The 26,308-nt window shown below is 43.3% G+C and overlaps 1 protein-coding gene across 1 annotated transcript in view; it reads left to right on the top strand.

Annotated features, from left to right (window-relative positions):
* The window catches only part of TNFRSF19 (TNF receptor superfamily member 19), a 183,712-nt gene that overhangs the window by 75,455 nt on the left and 81,949 nt on the right, over positions 1-26,308 (top strand). Inside the window, exon 4 of the mRNA XM_073613435.1 lies at positions 18,322-18,500. Within this exon, the coding sequence (XP_073469536.1) occupies positions 18,322-18,500 (179 nt within the window). The remainder of the gene's footprint in view (positions 1-18,321; positions 18,501-26,308) is intronic.

The raw sequence follows: 26,308 nt of genomic DNA, 5'->3' as shown, positions 1-26,308 counted from the left end.
AGATCCATCACTATAGGGTTCCTCTGGATATCTTCTACCCTTTGCCATCAGTGAAGGGACTATTAAGCTGGTCATACACTGGTAGGTTTTCAAAAAAATCATCTGCACATTTGATAATACCAGAGAGAGTTGACAAATGTACAGTAATTTAAAAGTACTTCAAAAATTTTTATTTCATCATTTACTGTTGGAATGAGTGGAATTTCATGAACGAAAACCATGTTCACTGTTAGAATTTTGTTCCTGCCATCCCACTTCTTACGTTTTTTTGTCATTACGGTTGAAAATGATTGATTTTAACCCAATTAACTATTAGAAAATTGAAGGAACGTTCTTAAATCCATTTTTTTAAAACAAAATTTGGAGACCGCAGTATGATAAATACACTCAAGGGGGAACTTTATGGTGCAATATCTAAACTGCAAGGCAGCAGAGGCAAGTATAATTTTACATTTAACCTGTTATCCAAAAATGTAATCATGCTTTTTTCACCAGTGTGCTTGCTGATAGACTTGAACTATGTCTTAGGTACACATTGCATGGCTGACCACAGGTTCACTTAAAATGAAGATATAGGCCGGTGTAAAATAAATCTAAATTGTAAAAGTACCATACATCTTTCTTCCATAATTGTAAATATACTGTTGGACTGCTTCCCATCTTAAGACACCGCCTAAGAGGCGTGACCATCGTAGAGGTTATCTATGATGTAGTGACATGATGCTGGATTGGAGATTTGCTCTACAAAACCATAATCAAGCATGACGGAGCGAGTTCTTATGTTTGCAGTCAGTCTGTCTCAATAAGTGGAGAGAGAAGAAAAGAGGTGCTGAGGTCACTGGATGGTTCAACTTTTAATGCACACTCTGCTTTTGTGCCACTGGAAAAGGCAGAAGTCCCAGATCAGGACCAAAGTGAAGAAATGTCATAAGCATACCAAGGATTCCTCGAAAAGGGTCCAAAGCTTTATTTTCGTGGTCATATGATAAACATACAGCTGTATGTTTATCATGTGACCATGAAAATAAAGCTTTGGGCCCTTTTTGAGGAATCCTTGGTGTGCTGATGACATTTCTTTACTTTGATCATTCATGGTTTCCAGCCTATGGTCATTACAGGACCCAACACTCTTGTACGTGTGCATGGGGAATATTGCGCTTGGACCGGATCAGGACAGGACCAGGTACCTAAAAAATAAATAAATACAAATGCAGTCTGTGGAGATAAAATGTAAATGGTAAAGCGCAATGATTAATGGTACGGTTGCTATAAATGGAGGGGAAAAAAAATACTGCCTTGTCTACTATGTTAAAACCCCACCCGAATGAGAAGAATTGTAGAAACAAAATCATACATGTAATCAAATGTTTAAAGCCTGTGTTTAATTTTAAAATACTGCACACAACTAACATGGGAGTATATGAGAAACCCCTGTATTTTGCCTCTAAAGCAATGTGATGGTGTATCACTTTAAGCGTTGCCATTGACAATTACACATTACATCATGGTAGAGCATGGGCCAGCTTCTTAAAGATGGGCTTCATTCCACCCATTTATATCAGTAGAGTCCCTCTCAACGTAAAAGCAGTGCAGCTGTCCCTTAGATTCACTTCTACGGGGAACTCAGCCAAGGAATTTGTCAGAAGATTTAAGAAGGAACAAATGCTTCTGGGGTCTGTTCAACTTCTTGTCATTTCTTTTATCTTAATCTTCCACATACCAAGACATTTTACTATTCTAGAGAGCTATCTTGATTTAATGTTCAATCTTTTATTAAATAGACAACTTCATTAGGAATAATATATTTAATCTTATATTTACGGTCATTAAAATATTTGCCAGCATTTAAAAATGATTCTCAAGGTCATGTTGCTGTTGCCCTAAGTCTGTCAGATACAACACTGGTTTTTATAGTATCCCATTTTGGCATTCGGAATCCTTTGTGTTTTATTATACAGCTTTTATATTTATTTAGAAACAGTCATGTACTTTGCATTCTTTGCATCTAAACTGTTCTAATATCCTCAATGTAATTTCAAAAAGCAAAATTTGTCAGGCAGAGGTAGAAAAAATAGTTCTAGTCTGAAATTAGTTCTCTGAAGTATAGTATAGTAGTATAGTAGATTGACTTACGTGTTATGCATTCTAGTTTGGATAACAGTAGCCTCCTCTCTAGCGTTTCCAGCAATTCCATTGAAAAAAATTGGACCTGGTGGCAGCAGTTTGGGGAGGTCCATTTCTATCCCATGGCTATATTGAACAACCCATAGGTAAAATTAACAATGCTTTTACTATTGTATGATTAAAACCATACAGTAGAAAAATTTGTACTCACCGGCCATATAGTATTTAAAGCAGTAGTAAAGCCCCGATTTGTTATTTTTACCTACAGGTAAGCCTATAATAAGGATTTTATACCACTATAATGCTGCTCTAACCAAATGTAATCATACTAAATCATAATATTACTGACTGCAGTTAAATAATGGTGGTGAGATATTCCATTCCTATGTAAAAAATCTAGTGAACATAATAATGCAATCTTGTGCGATTATAAGTTGCGATCAAAAACAATTGAAAATCAACAATTAATAAGGCTTACCTGTAGGTAAAATTAATATCTCCTAAATGTGCACTGTGGGGGTGACGTCATTGCGGCTCTGGCCAATCACACAGCCGGTGGACCTTCATATTGAAAATAGGAAAATATGATACAAGAATGAAACACATTATATCTGTCAATCCCACATTGTGGCTATAACTGCAGTACCACTTACAAAAAACCGTAGGTGGATGATGCACACGGTATGTAGAAAAAGCCTGCGAGAATGAAGGGAAATAAGAGGGAGGCCCAACTGCAGCCGCAGAGATCCCAGAGCCACTGAAATAATATAACACAAATTAATACAAAAAAAATGGTGGGGGGGGGGGGGTGTATCGGGGGGACTCAATGAGAAGCATTAAAAAAAAAAGGAAATATAATAAATATCCACAATAAATTAACCACAAACTAACCTTCATATAGTAGGCAAGGGGACCACCCAGCGGCATGCCCGACTGCCACCCAGCATACAGGGGAGCCAGAAGTGCCATGATACAGGAGAGGCCACTTAAATATGCCCAAACAAGAAGGGTGTAGAGCTAGTGGAAGCCGCAGTAACAGAGCCACGGCCCATAGGCACAACCCTCGATCCACCACACTCAACACGGACAAAATAGCCATGATGATGTCACATGCACGCGCCGTGGCGGCACGTATCTGCCATCTTGGAATGCTGGATAGCTTTCCAGAAGGCCGGAAGACAAAACCACTGGTGGGGGACCCAGATCTGAACCTTGGTGTGGAGGAACGTGGTGGGGCCTACACAAAGCCCCGACCTCAACCATAAAGAACAGCTTTGAGATAATTTGAAATGCTGATTATGAGTCAGGTCTTCTTGTCTAACATCATTACCCGATGTTACTGCTGTTTTCTTGCCTTAATGGGCAGATGTTTTCACAAATATTCCAAGATCTTGTGGAAAAGCTTTTAAGAAGAGTGGAGGCTAGGATGTTAAACTCACTCATATAGTTACATAGCTAACCACTTCCCACCCGCACGTCATCATATGCTATATGCATCATATGATAGACGTTGCAGACTTTGAGTGGTGATATCTGAATGATACCTGCAGTTACAAGCATTATTCAGATATCTTCTTTTACAGCCGGCGATTCCCTGCACTATAAAAACAATCATAGTGGCTGTTGAGCCACTTGATTGTTTTTACAGGCGGCGGAAAGGAACAACCTTCCCGCCACCCTCCGGTGCTTCTACCGGCTCGCCTGAGGGATTGGTGAGCTACAGAAGGAATCCGCCGGCGCTGAAAGTTCACCACAGAGAATACTGCAGGCCAGATGGCCACCGGCAGTCTCTATGACCTTCAGAGGCCTGGCACGACATTATGACGTCACACATGGCCTCTGCATTTGAAAACCCTCCGTTTCCTTCACTGGGAAGCCGAGAGCTTGTGCTTTTTATTTATTTTTATTTTTTGTTCAGGCTTTTCAGCCTAGATGCGAGATCCGGGGACTTATAGACACCAGATCTCGCTGTAAAGAGGATCCGTCATGCCCTATTCCTATTACAAGAGATGTTTACAATCCTGTTAATAGGATAAGGGATATAAAGGGATATAAAAAAAATGTAAAAAGAAAGTGTCAAAATAGAAAAATAAAAGTAAAATGAGCAATAACAAAAAAGAAGCGAGCGCATACGTAGGTTGCGCCCACATATGTAAACGGCGTTCAAACCACACATGTGAGTTGTCGCCACAAATGTTAGAGCGAGAGCAAAAATTCTAGCACTAGACCACCTCTGGAACTCTAGGTAACCTGTTAAAAAGCGTTGCCTATGGGGTACTGAAGTTTGGCGCCATTCCACGAGTGTGAACAATTTTAAAGTGTGACATGTTAGGTATCAATTTACTCGGCGTAACATCTTTCACAATATGCAAAAAAAAAGGGGTAACTTTATTGTTGTTTTTTTTTTTTTTTAATGCATGAAACGCGTCTAAAAAAATACCATGCAACATAAACAGTTGCAACAGCCTTATTCCCTAGGGTCTCTGCTAAAAAAAAACATATATAATGTTTAGGGGTTCTGAGTAATTTTCTATCAAAAAAATGATGATTTTTACATGTAGGAGAGAAGTGTCAAAATTGGCCTGGGTGGCAAGTGGTTAATCTGGTTGAAAAAAGACATCCAGTTCAACCAACACAGAAAAAAACCACACACGCACATACACAAATCGAAAACCTCCATATGTATACAATCTTGCACCCACAGTTTATCCAGAAGAAGGCAGAAAAAAAAACAAAGCATGATCCAATTTGCTGCAGCAGGGGAAAATGATTCTTTCCTGATTCCCCAACAGGCAATTAGATATTCCTTGGAATAACTTTACCTATAAATATTAGTAATGATATCTCTCTCTCTCTCTCTCTCTCTCTCTCTCTCTCTCTGGAGTCCATACCTCTTTTAATACAAGAAAGGACTTATGATCTACCAAAATCCCCAGATCCTTCTCCACCACGGATTCCCCCAGTTGTACTCCCCCTAGTATGTATGATGCATGCATATTCTTAGCCCCCAAGTGAATAACTTTACATTTATCTACATTAAACCTCATTTGCCACATAGATGCCCAATTAAACAGTGCATTGAGGTTGGCTTGTAAGTTGGACACATCCTGTAAGGACGTTATTCCACTGCAGCTTGTTGTCATCTGCAAACACTGAAATGGTACTTTTGATCCCAGACCCTATATCGTTTATAAAGGTATTAAAAGTAAGGGTCCCAACTAGGGTTGCCACCTTTTCTTCAAGCCAAACCCGAACACTTTAGCGGCCTGGGACACCTTTGGATGTCCCGAGGAGAGTAGTAATGCAGTGCACATAGCATGCTGCAGTGAACGGTGGGTGTGGCCAAATTACTCTTGCTGACATCATGCCCCCCCCAGTGGTGCCGAACCTGCCCCCAGACATGCGTCCGCAGCTCCCGTACGGCAACAGATTTGTGTGCAACTATCTCGGTTACTTGGAGAGTCTGCCTAAAACCCGGACACATGATTCAAAACCCGGACTGCCCGGGTGAATCACAGACAGGTGTCAACCCTAGTCCCAACACTGAACCTTGGGGTACACCACTGATAACCTTAGACCAGTGTTTCTCAACCAGGTTCCGTGAAACACAGTAACAAATAGTGCAGCGCTGAAATTAAACAACTATAAATAATAATAATGTCCATATACATTCATGTACGGAAAAATAAATGTAGTAGGGAAGCTGGAAACATCAACGGTGGTAAAGGGTGCTTCATGCAAAATCTGAAGTGCTCCTTAATCCGTGCTCACACCATTTGCTAGTCAAACCGCTCACCTTGCTACATAGACCCCAGGAAGGTCACACAGGCATTCACCACCAATGGTGGTCGGGGTTAAATCTTGGATGGAAAGCCAGACACCTCTTTCAATTTATGGCTTAAACGTTTTCATCCGTAATCACATGAAATATAAAAGAATAATATAGTGCTCTCTGTATAGCTAAAACTTAGTTACTTTATTAAAAAGACAGGTACTCACAAAGGAAGCACTATACCCAGTGCTAGGATAATAGGTATATGTACATCAAAAGGTGATAGTTCCGTGAAACCCTAGGGTTCCTCCTGAGGTTGCTAGGGGTTCCTTGAGCTTTGAGCAATGGTGGATTGTAACCCACCTTCACTGATCACCAATGCAAGTGGATAATTTCCCATTACTTCCAAACTGACCACTAATGTTTGAGTAGACACTAGGTACCCTACATTATTTATTCTTAAGGTATATTAAAAATGTAATAAATCACGCTAATGTATCAAGAGCTATAGGCATCATTATTTTTAGCAGGGGTTCCCCAAGAACCTGAAAATTATTTCAAGGGTTCCTCGCAATTTTACTACGCATGTCGAGTTTGACAGGCAGCACCATCTGTCAAACTTGCCCATTGAAGTGAATAAGACCATGTCACAACATGAGCCAAACGCTGGTTTTGGCTGAAAAAAAATTTAGGATCGCCTTTTAGAGGGGCAGTAGAGACTGCTGCCCATCTAGGTTCACATTGTCAAATCGCATGCCAAATCGGCGGCATTGCCAGCAATGGCTTCGTCCGAATCGGTGTGAGGCCGACTTTGCAGCGCCGCACCGATTCCCAAAAGTAGTTTCTGTGCTACTTTTGGCGATTTTGGGTGCAATTTCAATATACATCTGTGCAGGAACCCGCACATATGTCTCTGAAATAGCCCCCCGAAGTCGGACTGACATGCACGAATGAAATTGTGCAAGTTCAACAGTGTGAACTTGGGCTGATGGTGGGTTTTTTCTTTTTTTTTTTTTTGTTTTAATCAGCGATTCAACAAAGGAGGGTGGGGCACATTTAAAAAATGGACCTTGCATGGAAAATGTAATATTACCTTTTGATGTTTGGTTTTAGATCTACGTTTAGAATGATTTTTTTTTATCTAAATAGAGCCATTTTTGTTGATTCCAAACTTTGAATGTGAGACTTATACACATGGGTGCCTGGGGCTGTATGATGTAAAATTTGGGCTTATTTGCCTGTCTGGTAGCCACAGCTGCTGCGTACAGCCATCCCATAGAAATTTATGGCTGTATGCAGGTATTAGTTGCAGGGTGCGCTCCGAGCCCACCCAGGTGTGTTACAACTGTGAATCAATATTCACCGTTGTAACACTGATCCTCCTTCCGGCCAGTGGGGAAGTGGATTTTGACACCGGTCACCCGATTGGCTGAAAGGACAGGCGATCCTATTGGACACATAGGAGGGGAGGAGCTGGAAGCTGCCATGGAGGAGAGGACTCAGACCCGAGCCGCTGCGCCATGCTGCCTGCCACCCGCTACCCACCACGATGTGGTGCCGGACTGGTAAACAGCAGGGGGGCTGTGTTGCTTGAGGGAATGGGTGGTTGTTTGCCGCCCCCCCCCCCCCCCCCCAAGAAAAAAAAAACACCAGCTGCCACTGATGGGTTAATACTTGTGTAAACAGGCGTATGTGTATGGAAATGTGCCCCTGAACTGGGCAGGCAATCTGGCTGCAAGGGCATCCATTGATACGCTTGCGCGTTTGCACAAGTAGCGGCGCACAGCCATTGAATTGTATAGGCAGCTGTACATTGAACCTGTGGCTCCCTTGTGGGAAGATATGCCTGCATTTTACATCATATGTCTCTGTTTATATAGTAAGATGTTGCGCAAACAGTTGGCGTTATACAAGTCCTGTATAATAATAATAATCATAGTAATAATCATACGGCTCCTGCACCTGTGTTCATGAAAGGCTGCTCTATACAGAGTGGAAATCCATACTTGTTATGGACATTATTTGAAGGAAAGTTTGGCTATTGTAATGGTATGCAAGGTGAGGTAATGGATAATCGGTAAACGGAATCCGGCCCGGGTTTTTCCAGCCTCGTGGCAGGCTTCGTTCCGGTCCGGATGTTGTGGTCCACTTGAGTCCACGCACAGGTGGACTTTAAATGAGCTGGAAGAGAGCACAGGAGAGCTCTGGCCTGAAACTCAGAAGGGAATCTGATGGGGCGTACACACGGTCGGACTTTTCAACTGGACTGGTCTGACGGACGCCGACGGACCAAATCCGGCGAACAATCCGATCATGTGTGGGCTTCACCAGACCTTCAGTGGACTTTTCCAGTCGCAAATCTGACGGACTTTAGATTTGGAACATGCTTCAAATCTTTACGTCGTAACTCCGCCGGACCCAGAAATCTGCTCGTCTGTGTGCTAGTCCAACGGACAAAAACCGACACTAGGGCAGCTATTGGCTACTGGCTTCCAACTTCCTTATTTTAGGCCAGTGTACGTCATCGCGTATGAATCCGTCGGACTTTGGTGTGATCGTGTGTAGACTTTTGTAGCTGAAAAGTCCAATCGTGTGTACACGGCATGAGAGACAGGAGCACTGTTTGGATTTATAAAGAAGGTTTGCTTTACCACGTTTTGTGGGTGACAGTGACCAGCCCCACACCGTATAGAGAGGAGTCTACTGTATATTTTAGTGCCGGACGGCAAGGATTTACCTTACTGTTTTTTGGGTTTTTTTGTTTTCATGACTTTGCAAACCTTTGCTAAATAAATAAACCTGGCAACCCGCCAGATTTTTAAGAAACTGCCTGCACGCTGACCTTATTTTACAGAAAAGGTGGTCCCCACAAGCTAATCTCCCACATGTGGTGAAGAATGCAGGCAATTCCTAAAGATGGGAGGAAATTGTTAAAGGACTTGCTACAGGCCAATGCAGCTCAGCGGGAAACCAACCGCCAAGTCGCAGAGGCCGCTGCAACACAATAGGTGGCCTAGCAGGAGATGAACCGCCAAGTCGCAGAAGCCGCTGCATCACAACAGGCAGCCCAGCAGGAGATGAACCAGCAGTTCGCAGAGGCTCTGGTGGAATTGAAAAGGGGGTTCACACCTCCTGTGCCAGCGGAACCAAAATTGGTACGTGCCTCATACCACCTACAGAAGATGATGTTGAGGCATACTTTGCATACTGTCCGCGAAAGATGGCCAAAAGAACAGTGGGCTGGTCTGTTGGCCCCATTTCTGATGGGAGAGCCTCAAAATGCCTATTTTGATCTGGGTGTCACCATGGCAGTCTGGGCCCAGCGCGTGCATCAGTGGACCTACTTCAGCAACAAGCCACCCCGTTCTCAAATGTTCGACCTGGTCCACCTCACCAGGAAGTGGTTGCAGCCAGAGACCTTGACAGGCCCTCAGATCGTGAAGCGCGTGGTAATGGATCGGTACCTGCGTACGCTCCCTGCTGCTCTGAGGAAGTGGGTCGGACAGGGGGACCCCAAAACTGCAACCCAATTGGTGGACCTAGTGGAGAGGTACATTGCTACAGAGGACTTGGTGAAACCCATCTATGCCCCACTTCGGTGTGTCTAGGGGTGCAAGATTGCCCAGCGGTTCTGGTAAGACTGTTCCGGGGATCAAGAGCATGGGGAAGTTAGATAAGGCTGTTGTTACAGCTAATGAGACTGTGGGTCCTAGACCTGGAGACTGGCCAAAGAAGCCAGGAAGGTCTTTGGGACCGTTAAGAGGACTGGGGGTAAAGCACATACAGTGTTTTCGTTGCCATGCATTAGGGCATATTGCTGCAAACTGTCCTATAAATGATGAACCTTTGCAATGCAATTATGCTTATATGAAAAGAGGCATATCTCTGTTTGCACAGGTCGCATGTACTGCATCATGACAAAGTCGCATTGAAAAACAAATGTGTGTTATTTCAGTGGATGTAAAGCCACTTACAGCCCTGCTAGACTCTAGTACTGTGGTGACCCTGGTCAGAAACGATTGTGTAAACCCCGCAAAACTACTCCCCAGTACTTTTGGGGTCATTTGCATCCATGGGACACTCGGGATTACCAGACAGTGGTGGTTGAGGTTGATACCCCGTGGGACAGTGTAATACATTCAGTTTGGGTGGTACCTTCAATGCTTCATGAAGCTTTAGTGGGGAGAGATTTTCCCCATTTTTGGAGTTTATGGGAGAGCAAAGGGAGGCTGGTAGATAGAGCTCCCCCTGCTGGGGAAGCACGGGAACTCTCACCAGACCCTTTTTGCCAAAGGGAAGGGAACGCTGTTGGGGGGGATCGAGGAAAATGGAGATCCTCTTCCTTTTCCTGTCATGGCTGGGGAGCCGGAGGATCTGGAAGCTAGCTCCCAGCCCGAGGGTAACGAACAGGAGAACATCTCTGACCTTGACAATGTAGTCAGTAGCCAGAATGCGGTACCCGACTTAGAGGTCAGGAGAGAGGATTTCTGTATCGAGCAACTGCGAGATGTCACCCTCATGAGAGCCAGAGAAAACATTCAAATGGTGGATGGGGATCCAGTGGCTCCTAACTGGGGGTGTCTTTCCCCTACATGGCCCTTAAAAACAATTTACTGTATCAGGTGGCCCCTGGACGACGTCAGGTTTGACAAAACGGAGTAGGGAGAGCGGCGTGCTGACGCCACCTGAAAACAAACATGCAGTCCCGGAAGCTACGGGTGTTCGTTGTAGAGAGAGCCGGCCGGCTCGAGTATTATTTGGTGCTACATAAATCTGGATGTGTGTAAGTGCATTACTTTTTTATGAATACAAATTTAATATGTTTTTACACTATGGGAGCCCTTTTTCTTTTATGTGACTGGCAATTGAGATGCTGTCTGTGGGCCAATCGAGAAAATTTAAAGAGGATTAGAGCTGATGGTATATCTACTTCATCCTGAGACTGTGGCTGGGTTATAAGCCAAAAGGCGCATATGATCTCCTGACTAAAGATCAAGGGAGCTGGTAAGAGGCAGTTGGTTTAAAGGTGAGGGACTGTCCTATCCTTAACACTATCTTCTGCGGTGGTTATAAGTGTGATGTCAACTTTACCTGGGATGAAGATGCATGTTATATTGTGATCTCCCACTGAGGGATAATCAACATTGCCCCATTTTTGTAGTCCCCTTGTCCCTCTACCAATAATCAAGGTCCCTTTTGTCCCTTTTGAGAGGATTGGCATGGACCTGGTGGGACCGGTAGTGAAGTCTGGCCGGGGTCACCAGCATATTTTGGTAATCCTTGACTATGCGACGTGCTATCCTGAGGCCATACCTATGTGTAACACCTCCGCTAAGGCTATCGCCAAGGAGTTAGTCCAGGTGTTTAGTCAAGTGGGGATCCCAAATGAGATCTTAACCTAACAGGGCGCACCATTTATGTCTAGGGTTACCAAGGAACTGTGTAAGTTATACAAAATCTCCCATCTCCGTACCTCTACCACCCTCAAACGATGATCTTGTGGAAAGATTTAATAAACTTTGAAAAGTATGCTGAAAAATGTGGTCGACAAAGATGGGAGAAATTGGGATTTTTTGCTACCATATCTTATGTTTGCCATACGAGAGGTTCCGCAGGCATCCACAGGCTATTCCCCCTTTGAACTCTTGTATGGTAGACATCCCAGGAGGCTGCTAGATGTTGCCAAAGAAACGTGGGAAGGAGCGGCCACCCCATATAGAAGCATCATAGAGCATGTCTCCGTGATGCAGGATCGAAACGCAGCTGTCCTGCCCCTGGTATGAGAACATATGGAGCAAGCCCAGGAGGCCCAGAGGAGGGTCTATGATCGGGGTGCCAAGGTCCGTACTTTCAGTGGTACTGGTTCCCACACTGGAAAGTAAGTTCCTAGCCAAGTGGCAGGGTCCCTTTTGAGGTTATCAAAAGGGTAGGGGAGGTAAAATACAAAGTCTACCAGCCAGGGAAAAGGAAACCACAAGAAATTTATCATGTGAATCTCTTAAAGCCCTGGAATGACAGAGAGACTTTACTGGCCGCATCCTTGCCTCCAACAGACCTGGTACCGGTGACACCTGACGTCCCTATAAGGGATTCCCTGTCTGTGGCACAACAACGTGACGTTAGGGCGTTTGTGTACAAAAATAGAGAATTTTTCCCCCTTACCCGGACCGACCAAGGTGATCCGGCATGATATAGTGACGGAACCTGGGGTTTGCGTAAATGTAAAGCCATATAGAATCCCAAAGGCCAGGGGAGAGGCAGTCGTGAAGGAAATCAAAAATATTTTAGAGTTGGATAGAGTGATTGGTCGAGCCCCATAGTGCTGGTCCCAAAACCTGATGGCACTATCAGGTTTTGTAACGAAACTCAACAGTGTCTCCAAGTTCGATGCATACGATGCCTCGGGTCGACAAACTCGTGGACACATTGGGACAGGCCCACTACATAACAACCCTAGACCTAATGACAGGCTATTGGCAAATACCGCTAACTGAATCGGCCAAGGAGAAGACTGCCTTTTCCACTCCTGGGGGCTCGTTTCAGTACAAGCAGATGCCTTTTGGTCTGCATGGAGCCCCTGCATCGTTCCAGTGAATGATGGACAAAACTTTGAGACCACATCGCCCGTATGCAGCTGCTTATTTGGACGATGTGGTCATCCACAGCCCAGATTGGGAATCGCACCTGCCCCGAGTACAAGCAGTGGTAGATTCCCTTAGGGAAGCAAGTCTCACGGCCAACCCAAAAAAGTGTGCCATAGGCCTAGAGGAAGCCAAATACCTTGGGTACGTTATTGGCCGGGGACTGGTCAAGCCTCAGACCAATAAGATTGAGGCAATTCAAAAATGGCCCCAACCAGTAAACAAAAAACAAGTTCGGGCCTTCCTGGGCATTACAAGGTATTACAGACGGTTTATACCCAACTTTGCCAACATTGCCACCCCTCTGACTGACCTGATGAAGGGTAGAGGGTCGGTCATGGTCAAATGGAATCCTGAAGCTAAGGAGGTGTTTCAGAAATTAAAGCAGGCCCTTTGTGTACTACCGTTGCTAGTGACCCTGGACTTCACAAAGGGGTTTGCGGTACGCCGCTGAGATGGGCCTAGTGGCTGTACTATCCTAGAACTGAGATGGTGAGGGGCACCCGGTTGTATATCTGAGCCGGAAACTGAACATGCGTGAAAAAAACTATGCCATTTTTGAAAAGGAGTGTCTTGCTATTAAATGGGCCTTAGGCTCCCTGAAGTATTACTTGTTGGGGAGGTCATTTAAGCTGGTCACCGACCATGCTCCCCTAAAGTGGATGTGTGACAAAAGGGAGAAAAATGGCCGCGTGACAAGATGGTTCCTGGCTTTACAGCCTTTTAAGTTTACAGTAGAGCATAGGCCGGGAAAACTCCGAAACAATGCGGATGCCCTCTCCCGCATGCACTGTATGCTTGGGACAATTGCTCAGCCGCAGGGGCTTGAGCAGAGGGGGAGGATATGTGACAGTATGCAAGGTGAGGTGATGGATAATCTGTATATTTCACCTTGCATGCGTTCTATTGTAAGAGACTGAACCAGAATTCCGGCCTGGGTTTTTCCAGCCTCAGCGGCAGGCTTGGTTCCGGTCTGGATGTTGTGGTCCACTTGAGTCCACGCTCCGGTGGACTTTATATGAGCAGGAAGAGAGCACAGGAGAGCTGTGGCCTGAGACTTGGAAGGGAATCTGAGAGAGAGGAGCTCTGTTTGGATTTATAAAGAAGGTCTCTACTGTATAGAGAGGAGTCTACTATATAGTTTAGTGCTGAGCGGCAAGGATTTACTTTACTATTTTTTTTTGTTTGTTTTCATGACTTTGCAAACCTCTGCTAAATAAACCTGGCAACCTGCCAGATTTTAAAGAAACTGCCTGCACGCTGACCTTATTTTCTGAAAAGGTGATCCCCATGAGCTAATCTCTCACACAACCTTGTTTGCCTGTAGATACACACTCCATGGAGTCTAAGACCCGCTATAAAACAACCACATCAGATCCCCTGTAAAAAGAGGCTTATATTTTCAAGGTTGTAGTGAGCTCATAGCTCTAGGCTTCAGCGGGTTACCCCTTATGATAGAACACTCCTGTATTCATATCATTGTACTGAAGCGCAGTATCCCCCCCTCAGCTTGAAACGCACACTGTGAGGGGCCTGCTGTGCATGAGCGGTCTCTGGCAGGGCGCACAGAAAGGTGTGGTTTGTATTGACTGTTAAGTGGAAAGCCTGTGTGTGAACCTCCAGACAGCTCCTGTACATTCACATAGGCAGCTTTATTAGACAACAGATACCTCACTGAGCTCTGCTGTAAGCTAGTAATAATGCAGCAGTGGGAGCCCTTGAAAACCTTTTATCATTCAAATGCTCTGTGCTTTCTCAGATAAAGTGGATGCCTAGTTGATGCCTATAGGGGAAAGGGAGATTATTAGCCCTGAAAAACACATTGCATGCTGTTCCAAGCTTCTTTGTTTGCAGTAGGTCCTATGATCATTGAAAAAGCTGCACTTATTTAAGGTGGTGTAAGGAAATCCAGTTAATCCTATTTTATTTATTTTTTATGTTATACCCTACAAAGCATACTTTAGTCAGGAGAAATAAATATACAGTACTGGTAAAAGAAAAAAAAAAGTTTGTGGATTCTTTTGGATTCTTTATCTTACATTTTTGCACGAATGGCTGGTAAAATGTGAGCTATTTTTTTAATTATTTTATTTAAATCCCAATAATAGAGACATATGAGGCTACATATACATCCATATCTGAAGGACACATGGTCAGACCCTGGCCAGCTTCACCCACTTGTGACTAATGGCTGGTAAAACTTGCACCGCTCCATCACTGATGCGCGACAATGATACTCTCACCCTGCACAAAGATTTTCCAGCTCACAGGACCACAATCTAGGTGCCAGCCGACTGAGATTGATTGTTGCTGGGTTTCGATAACTACACAGTTAACTCTTTACTAGCTACAGGGGCGTGCCCAAAGGGTGGTAATAAATAACGTGTACTCAGAATGGTCTAGAGTAGTAAGTGGGGTACCCCAAGGCTCTGTTCTGGGACCAATTCTGTTTAGTTTATTTATAAGTGATATAAAGGTTGGGATAAATGAGTAGGGCAATAACATCACAGCAGGATATAGAAACCCTACAAAAGGACCTGAATAAATGAATGGATTGGGCAACTAGATGGCAAATGAGGTTTAACATTGAAAAATGTAAAGTAATGCACTTGGGGATTAAAAATATAAATGCAAACTACTCACTAAGGGGAGAAACTCTGGGGGAATCCAGGATGGAGAAGGATCTGGGTGTCTGTCAGGAACCATGAAATCAGACCGAGACAGAAGTACAGTTAAATCACACTTGTTTAATAATAAAAGTACAAACAAACGTAGTCAAAACATAGCCAGAGTTCTGGAACCAAAACGGTTAGTCAGACAAGCCAAACGTCAGGGAGCCAGAGATGAGCGTAGTAAAACGGCAAGCAGGATCTGGAGCCAGAAGGGATGTTAGCCAAGCAAGTCTTTTAACAGGAATGTAGGCACGCGTCTCTGATGTTGACTAAGGCAGAGATCCTCTGGGCTGGACGGCTTAAGTAGGCAGGATATCATCAACAGCTGAGTACCTGTGGAGAGATACAGTGGGGATGGAAAGTATTCAGACCCCCTTAAATTTTTCACTCTCTGTTATATCGCAGCTTTTTGCTAAAATCATTTAAGTTCATTTTTTTCCTCAATAATGTACACACAGCACCCCATATTGACAGAAAAACGCAGAATTGTTGACATTTTTGCAGATTTATTATAAAAGAAAAACAGAAATATCACATGGTCCTAAGTATTCAGACCCTTTGCTGTGACATATTTAACTCAGGTGCTGTCCTGGGCCCCTGGACGACGTAACACTATTACGAAACGCCACGTAGGGCGGAGCGACACGATTGCGTCACCTCTCATCGCTGCTGTGGTTACCAGTAGGACGAGTTGTTTTATCTGTGAGCCTCCGGCCGGCGCTCCAGACATTTTCAGGCGCTTACTTTACATTACCAACATGTGAGTGCAATGTTTTTTCTTTTATGATCAATAAAAGTTTTTACGGTTTTACACTATTGGAGCCTTTCTATCTTTTATGACCATATCCACTCCACGGCGGGTCAGTGCCCCTTTGCCGGTCAGTTGGAATTCCTATACTATGGTATCAAGGTTTCTTAAGCACTATCCCTCTCCAAGGCTCCCGGTTTATGGTTGTGATCCAGATTACCATCTTTTCTATACAGCTTTCTCTGATCCTCTGTGACGGGGGATCATGAGTTACTGGTAATCGGCCAATGTTTACCTAAGGTGGTGGAACAAGCACTTTTATCTACTTTTGACAAGAATCACAATTTATATGGATTGTTACCTATCACATGGGTGATATTCATTTCACTTGATATATATGGAGTTTTATATTGCCAATATTTCACATTTAGCAATGTACATTTGATGGACTGTCACTTTATTAATTTGTGTTTAATCTGTTTTTCACATAATTTTAAATTATTGTGGATTGGTGGCCATATGTATGGTCACGAGTCCTTCTTAGCGCGATTCCATTTTTTTATCCCAAATATGTAACTATGTACTTTGCCAACAAATATTTTTAGTATAAAATATAAAACATAAAACATTCAATATTAAGAATTATGACTTATAAATGTGTGTAAAGCCCCTTTCACACAGGGCGGAATCCATCCAAACTGATCCACCTGCTCAGCGGGGGATCTCTCCGCTGATCCCCACTGAACAGGCATATAACAGGTCTTTGTCCACTTCGATATGCATGTACGCTTCCATACGATTGTCATCCAATCTGATCTGCTGGAAAGATGGCGAACGTATCACCACCTGTATGTTTTTAGCAGACCGGATCAGGTGACAGCGGACACATGCCCGCTGACTCTGCCACCCCATAGAGGTCAATGGGTGGTCTGATCGCGTCAGCCTGAAAAACAGACAGGGGGACTCGATCAGTTTGCTGGTTTGAAAGGGGCCTTACAAATACTGTCCCCACAGATAGGTATACCCAGAGATTTACCATATAGTAGCGCTTTTCAAAGAGACAGTTCTGCGTTCGTGCATTAGAGACAATATTAACACTTTTCAAATTATTGTTTAATAATAGAAAAGGTAAAATGGTGCAACAAAACTATTTAATACAAAGGATATTATAAATAAACAATTAGACAATAATGCAACAGAGAAATAAAAAGGAATTAGGGGGAAAATACTTGACAACGTCCTGGTTCTGTGCGTTTAGGTGAGTCCAATCAATGAGCATAAGGTGGCTCTCATAGATCTTGGCTGCTGTTCCTGGTTTCGATGGTAAAAGGAGAGCTCCAGCCTGTTGATGCATTCCCTCTTTTCTGGTTCTCGAGGAAGGTGTCCTCTGCTGAAAATATTTCTTTAAAAGACTGTACACAGTCTTGCTGAAAGAAGCCACTGTCATCAGGGAATACTCTTTCCGTGAAGGGGTATACTTAGTCAGCAGCAATGTTTAGGTAGGTGGGGTACATGTCTAAAGTACCATTCACATGTGGCCTTGAGTCCTGCCACAAATGGCAGGACTCAAGGTTTCTCAGGAGAACTATGGCCAAAGCATCACACTGCCTCCACCAGCTTGCCTTCTTCCCATACTGCATCCCGGTGCCATCTCTTTCCCAGATAAGCGACACGCGCACACACACCCGGCCATCCACATGATGTAAAAGAAAACGTGGTTAATCAGACCAGGCCATCTTCTTTCATTCCTCCATGGCCAAGTTCCGATGATCACATGCCTATTGTAGGCATTTTTGGGTTATGGACACTGGTCAGCATAGGCACCCTGACTGGTCTGAAGATAGGCAGCCTCATATGTAACAAACTGCGATACACTATGTGTCTTGACATCTTTGTATCAGAACCAACATTACTTTCTCAGCAATTTGAGCTATAGTAGCTCTTCTATTGGATCTTACTACATGGGCCAGCCCTTGCTCCCCATGTGCATCAATTAGCCACCTATGACCCAGTGCACTCGTTTTTCCTTCCTTGGACCACTTTTGGTAGGCCATGACCACTGCAGATTGGGCACATCCCACAAGAGCTGCAGTTTTGAGGTTGCCCTGACCCAGTTGTTTAGCCATTACAATTTGGTTCTTAACAAAGTTGCTCATATACTTACACTTTTTTTTTTTTGCTTTCAACACATCAACTTCAGGTACAACTTGTCCACTTGCTGCCTAACATTTCCAACTAACTTTCAGATGCCATTGTTGGAATTTTTACTTTAACTGACAGTGGTCATAAAGTAAAGATCAGTGTGATACATATTATTTTATGTTTTGGTGCAATACATCATAAAATGTATTTTTCCTCTTGCAGGAATGTGGCTTTGGATATGGAGAGGATGCTCAGTGTCTGCCTTGTAGACCCAATAGGTTTAAGGAAGACTGGGGCTTTCAAAAATGCAAGACCTGCCTAGACTGTGCCACCGTTAACCGGTACCAGAAAACAAACTGTACATCTTCTGCAAATGCTGTGTGTGGAGAGTGTTTATCGGGGTGAGTAAATTGACTTTAACTAAGATTGACTTCATGCAAGAAAAAGAGGGTTTGGGACTTTAAATGAGGTAGATCTAGCATGGGTAAGATTGACTGCAATTAAGTGGTTCATAACATGTAACCAATAGTATAATTGAGGGTTAAAATTAATTTTCTCTGTAAGGTTTTGTACTTCTACTGCTAGCTCCAACATAAAGTTCCAGCATAAAATTATTGTAATGATCCTTTTCTTAGTGTTATAGGGCTGCTACAATAAAGCATTCATATGTAAATATTGTAGATGTAGGTTCCATAGAAGCCCCCTTATTCTCTGTATAGAACATTTTAATATATCATAACATCATTTTAAACAATACTGGAAGAGTTACTTTCAAAATAGTAAAATTCTGTATATTTTTTGTTAAAGGGAAATTGACCTGGCCTTAATAGTGCCTGAAGTAACAGTGATGAAGTATAAACGGTTTGTAGTGCCTAGACTTAACCTTCGGAAGATTTACCCCCCCCCCTTCATGACCAGGCCATTTTTTGCGATACCGCACTGCATTACTGTAACTGCCAATTGTGCGGTCAACCAATGCTGTACCCAAGTAAAATTGATGTCCTTTTTTCCCACAAATAGAGCTTTCTTTTGGTTGTATTTGATCACCTCTGCGTTTTTTATTTTATGCGCGATAAACACAAAAAAAGACCGACAATTTTGAAACAAAAAACAATATTTTTTACTTTCTGATATAAAACCTATCCAATAAAAAAAAAATCCTAATAGGCATATATTGATTGGTTTGCCCAAAAGTTATAGCGTCTACATGCTATGGGATATTTTTTATTTATTTAGTTTTTTTTTACTAGTAATGCCAACGATATGCGACTTATAGCAGGACTGTGATATTGCAGTGGACATTCTGACACTGACAATTTTTGGGGACCAGTGACACTAATCCAGTGATCAGTGATGATCAAAGGGTTATCTGTGTTCCTAGCCAGTGTTTTAGTGTACTATGGGAGGTGCTTTTGCTAGGAGTAGTGATAGAATTTGTTCCCAGGGACACAAATTCCATCTCTTCTCTCCTGTCAGAATGACAAACTGCCTTGTTTCCTCATGATCGGTGGATGCTGGCGGACATCAAGTCCTCGGTACTTGCAGATCATCTCCCGCTGTATGTATACACAGTGGGAGCAAGCCGCCAACCGCACGCATGTGCATCCTGTGCCCAGAAGTGCCATTACACAGTATCACACAAAAGTGAGTACACCCCTCACATTTTTGTAAATATTTAATTATATCTTTTCATGTGACAACACTGAAGAAATGACACTTTGCTACAATGTAAAGTAGTGAGAGTACAGCTTGTATAACAGTGTAAATTTTCTGTCCCCTCAAAATAACTCAACACACATCTATTAATGTCTAAACTCCTGGCAACAAAAGTGAGTACACCCCTAAGTGAAAATGTCCAAATTGGGCACAATTAGCCATTTTCCCTCCCTGGTGTCATGTGACTCGTTAGTGTTACAAGGTCTCAGATGTGAATGGGGAGCAGGTGCGTTAAATTTGGTGTCATCGCTCTCACTCTCTCATACTGGTCACTGGAAGTTCAACATGGCATCTCATGGCAAAGAACTCTCTGAGGATCTGAAAAAAAGAATTGTTGCTCTACATAAAGATGGCCTAGGCTATAAGAAGATTGCCAAGAACCTGAAACTGAGCTGCAACATGGTAGCCAAGACCATACAGCGGTTTGAGCGGACAGGTTCCATTCAGAACAGGCCTCGCCATGGTCAACCAAAGAGGTTGAGTGCACGTGCTCAGCATCATACCTAGAGGTTGTTTTTGGGAAATACACATATGAGTGCTACCAGCATTGCTGTAGAGGTTGAATGGGTGGGGGGTCAGCCTGTCAGTGCTCAGACCATATGCCGCACACTGCATCTTGGTCTGCATGGCTGTTGTCCCAGAAGGAAGCTTCTTCTGAAGATGATGCACAAGAAAGCCGCAGTTTGCTGAAGACAAGCAGACAAAGGACATGGATTACTGGAACCATGTCCGGTGGTCTGATGAGACCAAGATAAACTTATTTGATTCAAATGGTGTCAAGCATGTGTGGTGACAATCAGGTGAGGAGTACAAAGACAAGTGTGTCTTGCCTACAGTCAAGCATGGTGGTGGGAATGTCATGGTCTGGGGCTGCATGAGTGCTGCCGGTACCGGGGAGTTACAGTTCATTGAGGGAACCATGAATGCCAACATGTACTGTGACATACTGAAGCAGAGCTTAATCCCCTTCGGAGACTGGGCCGCAGGGCAGTATTCCAACAAGATAACGATCCCAAACACACCTCCAAGACGACCACTGCCTTGCTAAAGAAGCTGAGGGTAAAGGTGATGGACTGGCCAAGCATGTCTCCAGACCTAAACCCTATTGAGTATCTGTGGGGCATCCTCAAACAGAAGGTGGAGGAGCGCAAGGTCTCTAACATCCACCAGCTCCATGATGTCGTCATGGAGGAGTGGAAGAGGACTCCAATGGCAACCTGTGAAGCTCTGGTGAACTCCATGCCCAAGAGGGTTAAGGCAGTGCTGGAAAATAATGGTGGCCACCCAAAATATTGACACTTTGGGCCCAATTTGGACATTTTCACTTAGGTGTGTACTCACTTTTGTTGCCAGCGGTTTCGACATTAATGGATGTGTGTTGATTTATTTTGAAGGGACAGCAAATTTACACTGTTATACAAGCACACGTGTACTCACTTCTGTGAGATACTGTGTGTGTAAAAATATAGTATCTCACAAAAGTGAGTACACCCCTTACATTTTTGTAAATATTTTATTATATCCTTTCATGTGACAACACTGAAGAAATTACACTTTGCTACAATGTAAAGTAGTGAGTGTACAGCTTGTATAACAGTGTAAATTTGCTGTCCCCTCAAAATAACTTACACAGCCATTAATGTCTAAACCACTGGCAACAAAAGTGAGCACACCTCTAAGTGAAAATGTCCAAATTGGGCCCAAAGTGTCAATATTTTGGGTGGCCACCATTATTTTCCAGCACTGCCTTAACCCTCTTGGGCATGGAGTTCACCAGAGCTTCACAGGTTGCCACTGAAGTCCTCTTCCACTCCTCCATGACAACATCACGGAGCTGATGAATGTTAGAGACCTTGCACTCCTCCACCTTCTGTTTGAGGATGCCCCACAGATGCTCAGTATAGTTTAGGTCTGGAAACATGCTTGGCCAGTCCATCACCTTTACCCTCCTTCTTTAGCAAGGCAGTGATTGTCTTGGAGGTGTGTTTGGGGTCATTATCATGTTGGAATACTGCCCTGCGGCCTAGTCTCCAAAGGGAGGGGATCATGCTCTGCCACAGTATGTCACAGTGCATGTTGGCATTCATGGTTCCCTAAATGAACTGTAGCTCCCCATTGCCGGCAGCACTCATGCAGCCCCAGACCATGACACTCCCACCACCATGCTTGACTGTAGGGAAGACACACTTGTCTTTGTACTCCTCACCTGGTTGCCGCCACACACGCATGACACCATCTGAACCAAATAAGTTTATCTTGGTCTCATCAGACCACAGGACATAGTTTCAGTAATCCATGTCCTTACTTTGCTTGTCTTCAGCAAACTGTTTGCGGGCTTTCTTGTGCATCATCTTTAGAAGAGGCTTCCTTCTGAGATGACAGCCATGCAGACCCATTTGATGCAGTGTGCGGCGTATGGTCTGAGCACTGACAGGCAGACCCCCCACCCCTTCAACCTCTGCAGCAATGCTGGCAGCACTCATATGTCTATTTCTCAAAGACAACCTCTGGATATGACGCTGAGCACCTGCACTCAGCTTCTTTGGTCGACCATAGCGAAGCCTGTCCTGGTAAACCGTTGTATAGTCTTGGCCACCGTGCTGCAGCTCAGTTTCAGGGTCTTGGCAATCTTCTTATAGCCTATGCCATCTTTATATAGAGCAACAATTCTCTTTTTAAGATCCTCAGAGTTCTTTGCCATTAGGTGCCATGTTGAACCTCTAATGACCAATATGAGAGAGTGAGAGCAATAACACCAAATTTAACACACCTGCTCCCCATTCACACCCAAGACCTTGTAACACTAACGAGTCACATGACTCCGGGGAGGGAAAATGGATAATTGGGCCCAATTTGGACATTTTCACTTAGGGGTGTACTCACTTTTGTTGCCAGTGGTTTAGACATTAATGAGTGAGTTATTTTGAGGGGACAGCAAACTTACACTGTTATACAAGCTGTACACTCACTACTTTACATTGTAGCAAAGTGTCATTTCTTCAGTGTTGTCACGTGAAAAGATGTAATAAAATAGTTACAAAAATGTGAGGGGTGTACTCACTTTTGTGAGATACTGTATATACAAATATATGATCCAGCGCACAGGTGCCGCCCTGTAGCAGTGTCACTGCTATAGGGCAAACCTGAACCTGCTAGACAACGTGTAGTGTAATTCTATAATCCAGCCTTTCTCAACCTTTTTAAAGTGGAAGTAAAGTCCACTTTTTAACTTGTACCTACAGGTAAGCCTATAATAAGGCTTACCTGTAGGTACAGTGAATATCTCCTAAACTTGCACTCTGTATGAGATGTTCATACAGGATGCAGTCGATGACATCACCAGCGCATGCGTTCTGAGGGGACAGTAAACATGTGTCGTACCTTCAGATCTCTGTGCTGTGAACGGGCTCCTGCACGCATGCGCGGGAGCAACGTCATTACAGCCACGGCCATTCATACAGCCCTCAAACCCAGAAGGAGGACCGGTTGAACATGGAAGCTCCGGGGAGCCGTGACAGAGCAATTAAGTCTGTCATAATGCCCTAGTATGTGGTACATGCTAGTACATTATAACTTAAACCTACAGTGGGCCCGATTATTTATTTATTTTTTTGTGGTGGTTTCCTACCACTTTTGAGATGGAGGAACCCTTGGCATAACTTTCTGGTCTCAAGGAACCCCTACTAATAATTGCTATATCTACAGATCACCCTACGTTAGTGTGATGGTCACTGGAAAGAATGCTCCTTACATTTTTGGTCATTCGGAACATTTCTCCCTTACAAATAGCTAAAAAAATCATGGTATCAGTGTTTATTTATCTGAGAGGCAGAAATTGCTCAAGGAAGCCCTAGCAACCTCTGGAGGAACCCTGCTTGGGAAAGGCTGCTATAATCAACCCCTCTTTTGATCTTTGATTCCTTGGCTTAGTCTGTATACATGGCCCCATAATGTAAAATTTTAGATGAAAGCTGAATTCCAAGCAAACAGCTAAAATGGGCGGCACAGTGGTGTAGTGGTAGCACTCTCGCCTAGCAGTAAGAAGGGTCACTGGTTCGAATCCCAACCACGACACTACCTGCTTGGAGTTTGCATGTTCTCCCTGTGCCTGCGTGGGTTTCCTCCGGGTACTCTGGTTTCCTCCCACACTCCAAAGACATGCTGGTAGGTTAATTAGATCCTGTCTAAATTGTCCCTAGTATGTATGAATGTGAGTTAGGGACCTTAGATTGTAAGCTCCTTGAGGGTAGGGACTGATGTGAATGTACAATGTATATGTAAAGCGCTGGGTAAATTGACGGTGCTATATAAGTACCTGAAATAAATAAATAAATAAATAAATAAATAAATAAAATACATACTAGAGAGCTGCTTACCTGCCAAAGGATTTGTAATTCTGTGCACCTATCCTGAGATTTGCAAGTTTTGCAGGTTTGTTAACGAATATGGAGCTGCAATAACCTTTGTAATCTATATCTTCAGCATTTATTCCCAACACTGCCATTCAACTATTGAGTGGCAAAGCCTCGGTGGACAGTACAGGCTCTGGCATTTTATAGTTGAATAAAATGAGTGGGACTTGGGACTTAATCTCCTTTTTGAAGATGTCGAGACCCCATTTAAAGCGTGATCCTATGATCTGATGGAAACCAAATATATACAGAGATTGATTTAGAGACCAAAACAGATACTTTCAGGCACCCCTTTTTTAAGTGTTTTTTCGGGGAAACTTGTATTCAGTTTATATTAAAAAAAATGTGTTATAGTTCTATACTGTTTATGTGGCCCTCTGAGGCTATACATGTATTTTTGGACATAAGAGTTAATTGCGAGGTGTCTCAGCTGTTGACAATGAACCATAGTGTTTGAGATGTAATGTGTATCCAGAGTTTGGCCTTTCTGTCTGTTTTTTTTTTTTTCTCTGCAGAATGTGCCAGGGAGGATAGCTCTGTACTGAACGTAATACTTTTATTTTGACAAGTCTATCAAATTAAATACTGCCTAGTCATCCTCACTTGTAGCTCATTAGTTTCTTCATTTCAAAGGTCCATTGCATCAGTTCTTCCATACTTAAAGAATTATCTGCCTGGTATGGAAATACTAATTGTTATCATTGAGAGAAACACAGTATTTTTCTAATGATTTAAGGGAGGAAATCTCAAAGTGAGAAACTCATTTGGAATCCTTATTTTCAGCTTCTTTTGAGCTGTGACAATTGTGTTTGGGCCTCTTTTGGAAAAGATCTTGCACTGCCACAGGGAATCATTATGTTAAATGTATACACACAGTAGGTGTTAATATTCGAACATTATCTGTTTATTACTTTCTTTCTTGTCATAATATGGAATAAGGGATCCTAAATTGGACCATACAAGCAGGCCTATTTTATGATGCAAAAAAATCTTGAAGGAAAGAGAAGCATCCAATAGCAACCAATCAAAATAATTTGGTAACTGGCCTGTCTACAGTGAACTCAAAATCCATATGTTTGCTGTGGTTTACTCCAGTGGGCACACAATTGTTCTTTATTTAAACCAAAGCAAAAAGGAGGGACACAAGATTCAGAGACAGTTGTGTTATACTGCCACCTGCAGGATGATTTGGCATCAGAAAACAAAACAGTTATCAGTCCTTTATAACTCCTCCCACTCTTGGCATATCTCAGTTTTTTTTGCTAGTGTCTTGGGAGGATGAACATCTTTTCTCTACTGCTAGCTATTTTTTCCTGCAGTCAAGATTAATGTTTCTGATTTGAGTAAGCATTGCCTCCAAGCTGCTGAAGCAAGTCTCCATGTGCAGCTATATAGATCAGTGCATCCTCCACAATAGCTTTGGAGGCCACGCTCAGATTACACTGGACGGGTCAATTACATGACTACCCTGGAATTCATGCAATGGACTCTGTATTGTGGTGCTTTCCAGACTTGAGTGTACTGTGTTAGTTCACTGAGGAGAACTTTCTGGGTCCAGAGCTATGGCACAGCTTCTAGTATGACCCAGTGCCTGAAGATTCACTTTGTGAGTAGGCTGTGTAAGTTGAGCACTGGAAGCTACTGTGAAAAAGACCATTGGGTGGCATTATTATCCCTATTTTTTTTCCTTTGGCTTAACGATGAGGTTAATGATGGGGAATTGATCGCTGATGTAATCTAAGTGGAGTGTAGCGTGCATGCTCGTGCTCTTTTTTTTTTTTTTTTTTTTTCTCACCATTCAGTGTGAGGTAACACATTTCTGCTACTTCTCCTTATTGCAGGTGATATGATCACTTGGTCTTTGCTGTTCATTTTACTGTGACCTGGTCACCTCCGGCCATCTTAACCTCTCCTGCTACCAGCAACTGGTTCATTAGTATTCAGAGCCCAGCCTTGTACCTTAAGCTTCGTTTATCCTGCCTTGCCAACATGTTGGTTCTTATACTCTTGGCGAGCAGTCCCACCATAACTGGTTCTTTCTGCTCACATTCAGTCAGTTGTGCTGCCTGCAGTGCACCAGT

This window comes from Aquarana catesbeiana, linkage group LG02 (genome assembly GCF_042186555.1).
Source record: "Aquarana catesbeiana isolate 2022-GZ linkage group LG02, ASM4218655v1, whole genome shotgun sequence".
In the NCBI taxonomy this organism is placed as follows: Eukaryota; Metazoa; Chordata; class Amphibia; order Anura; family Ranidae; genus Aquarana; species Aquarana catesbeiana.
Note: the sequence above shows the minus strand (reverse complement) of the source record. Positions and strands in the feature narration are given on the sequence as shown.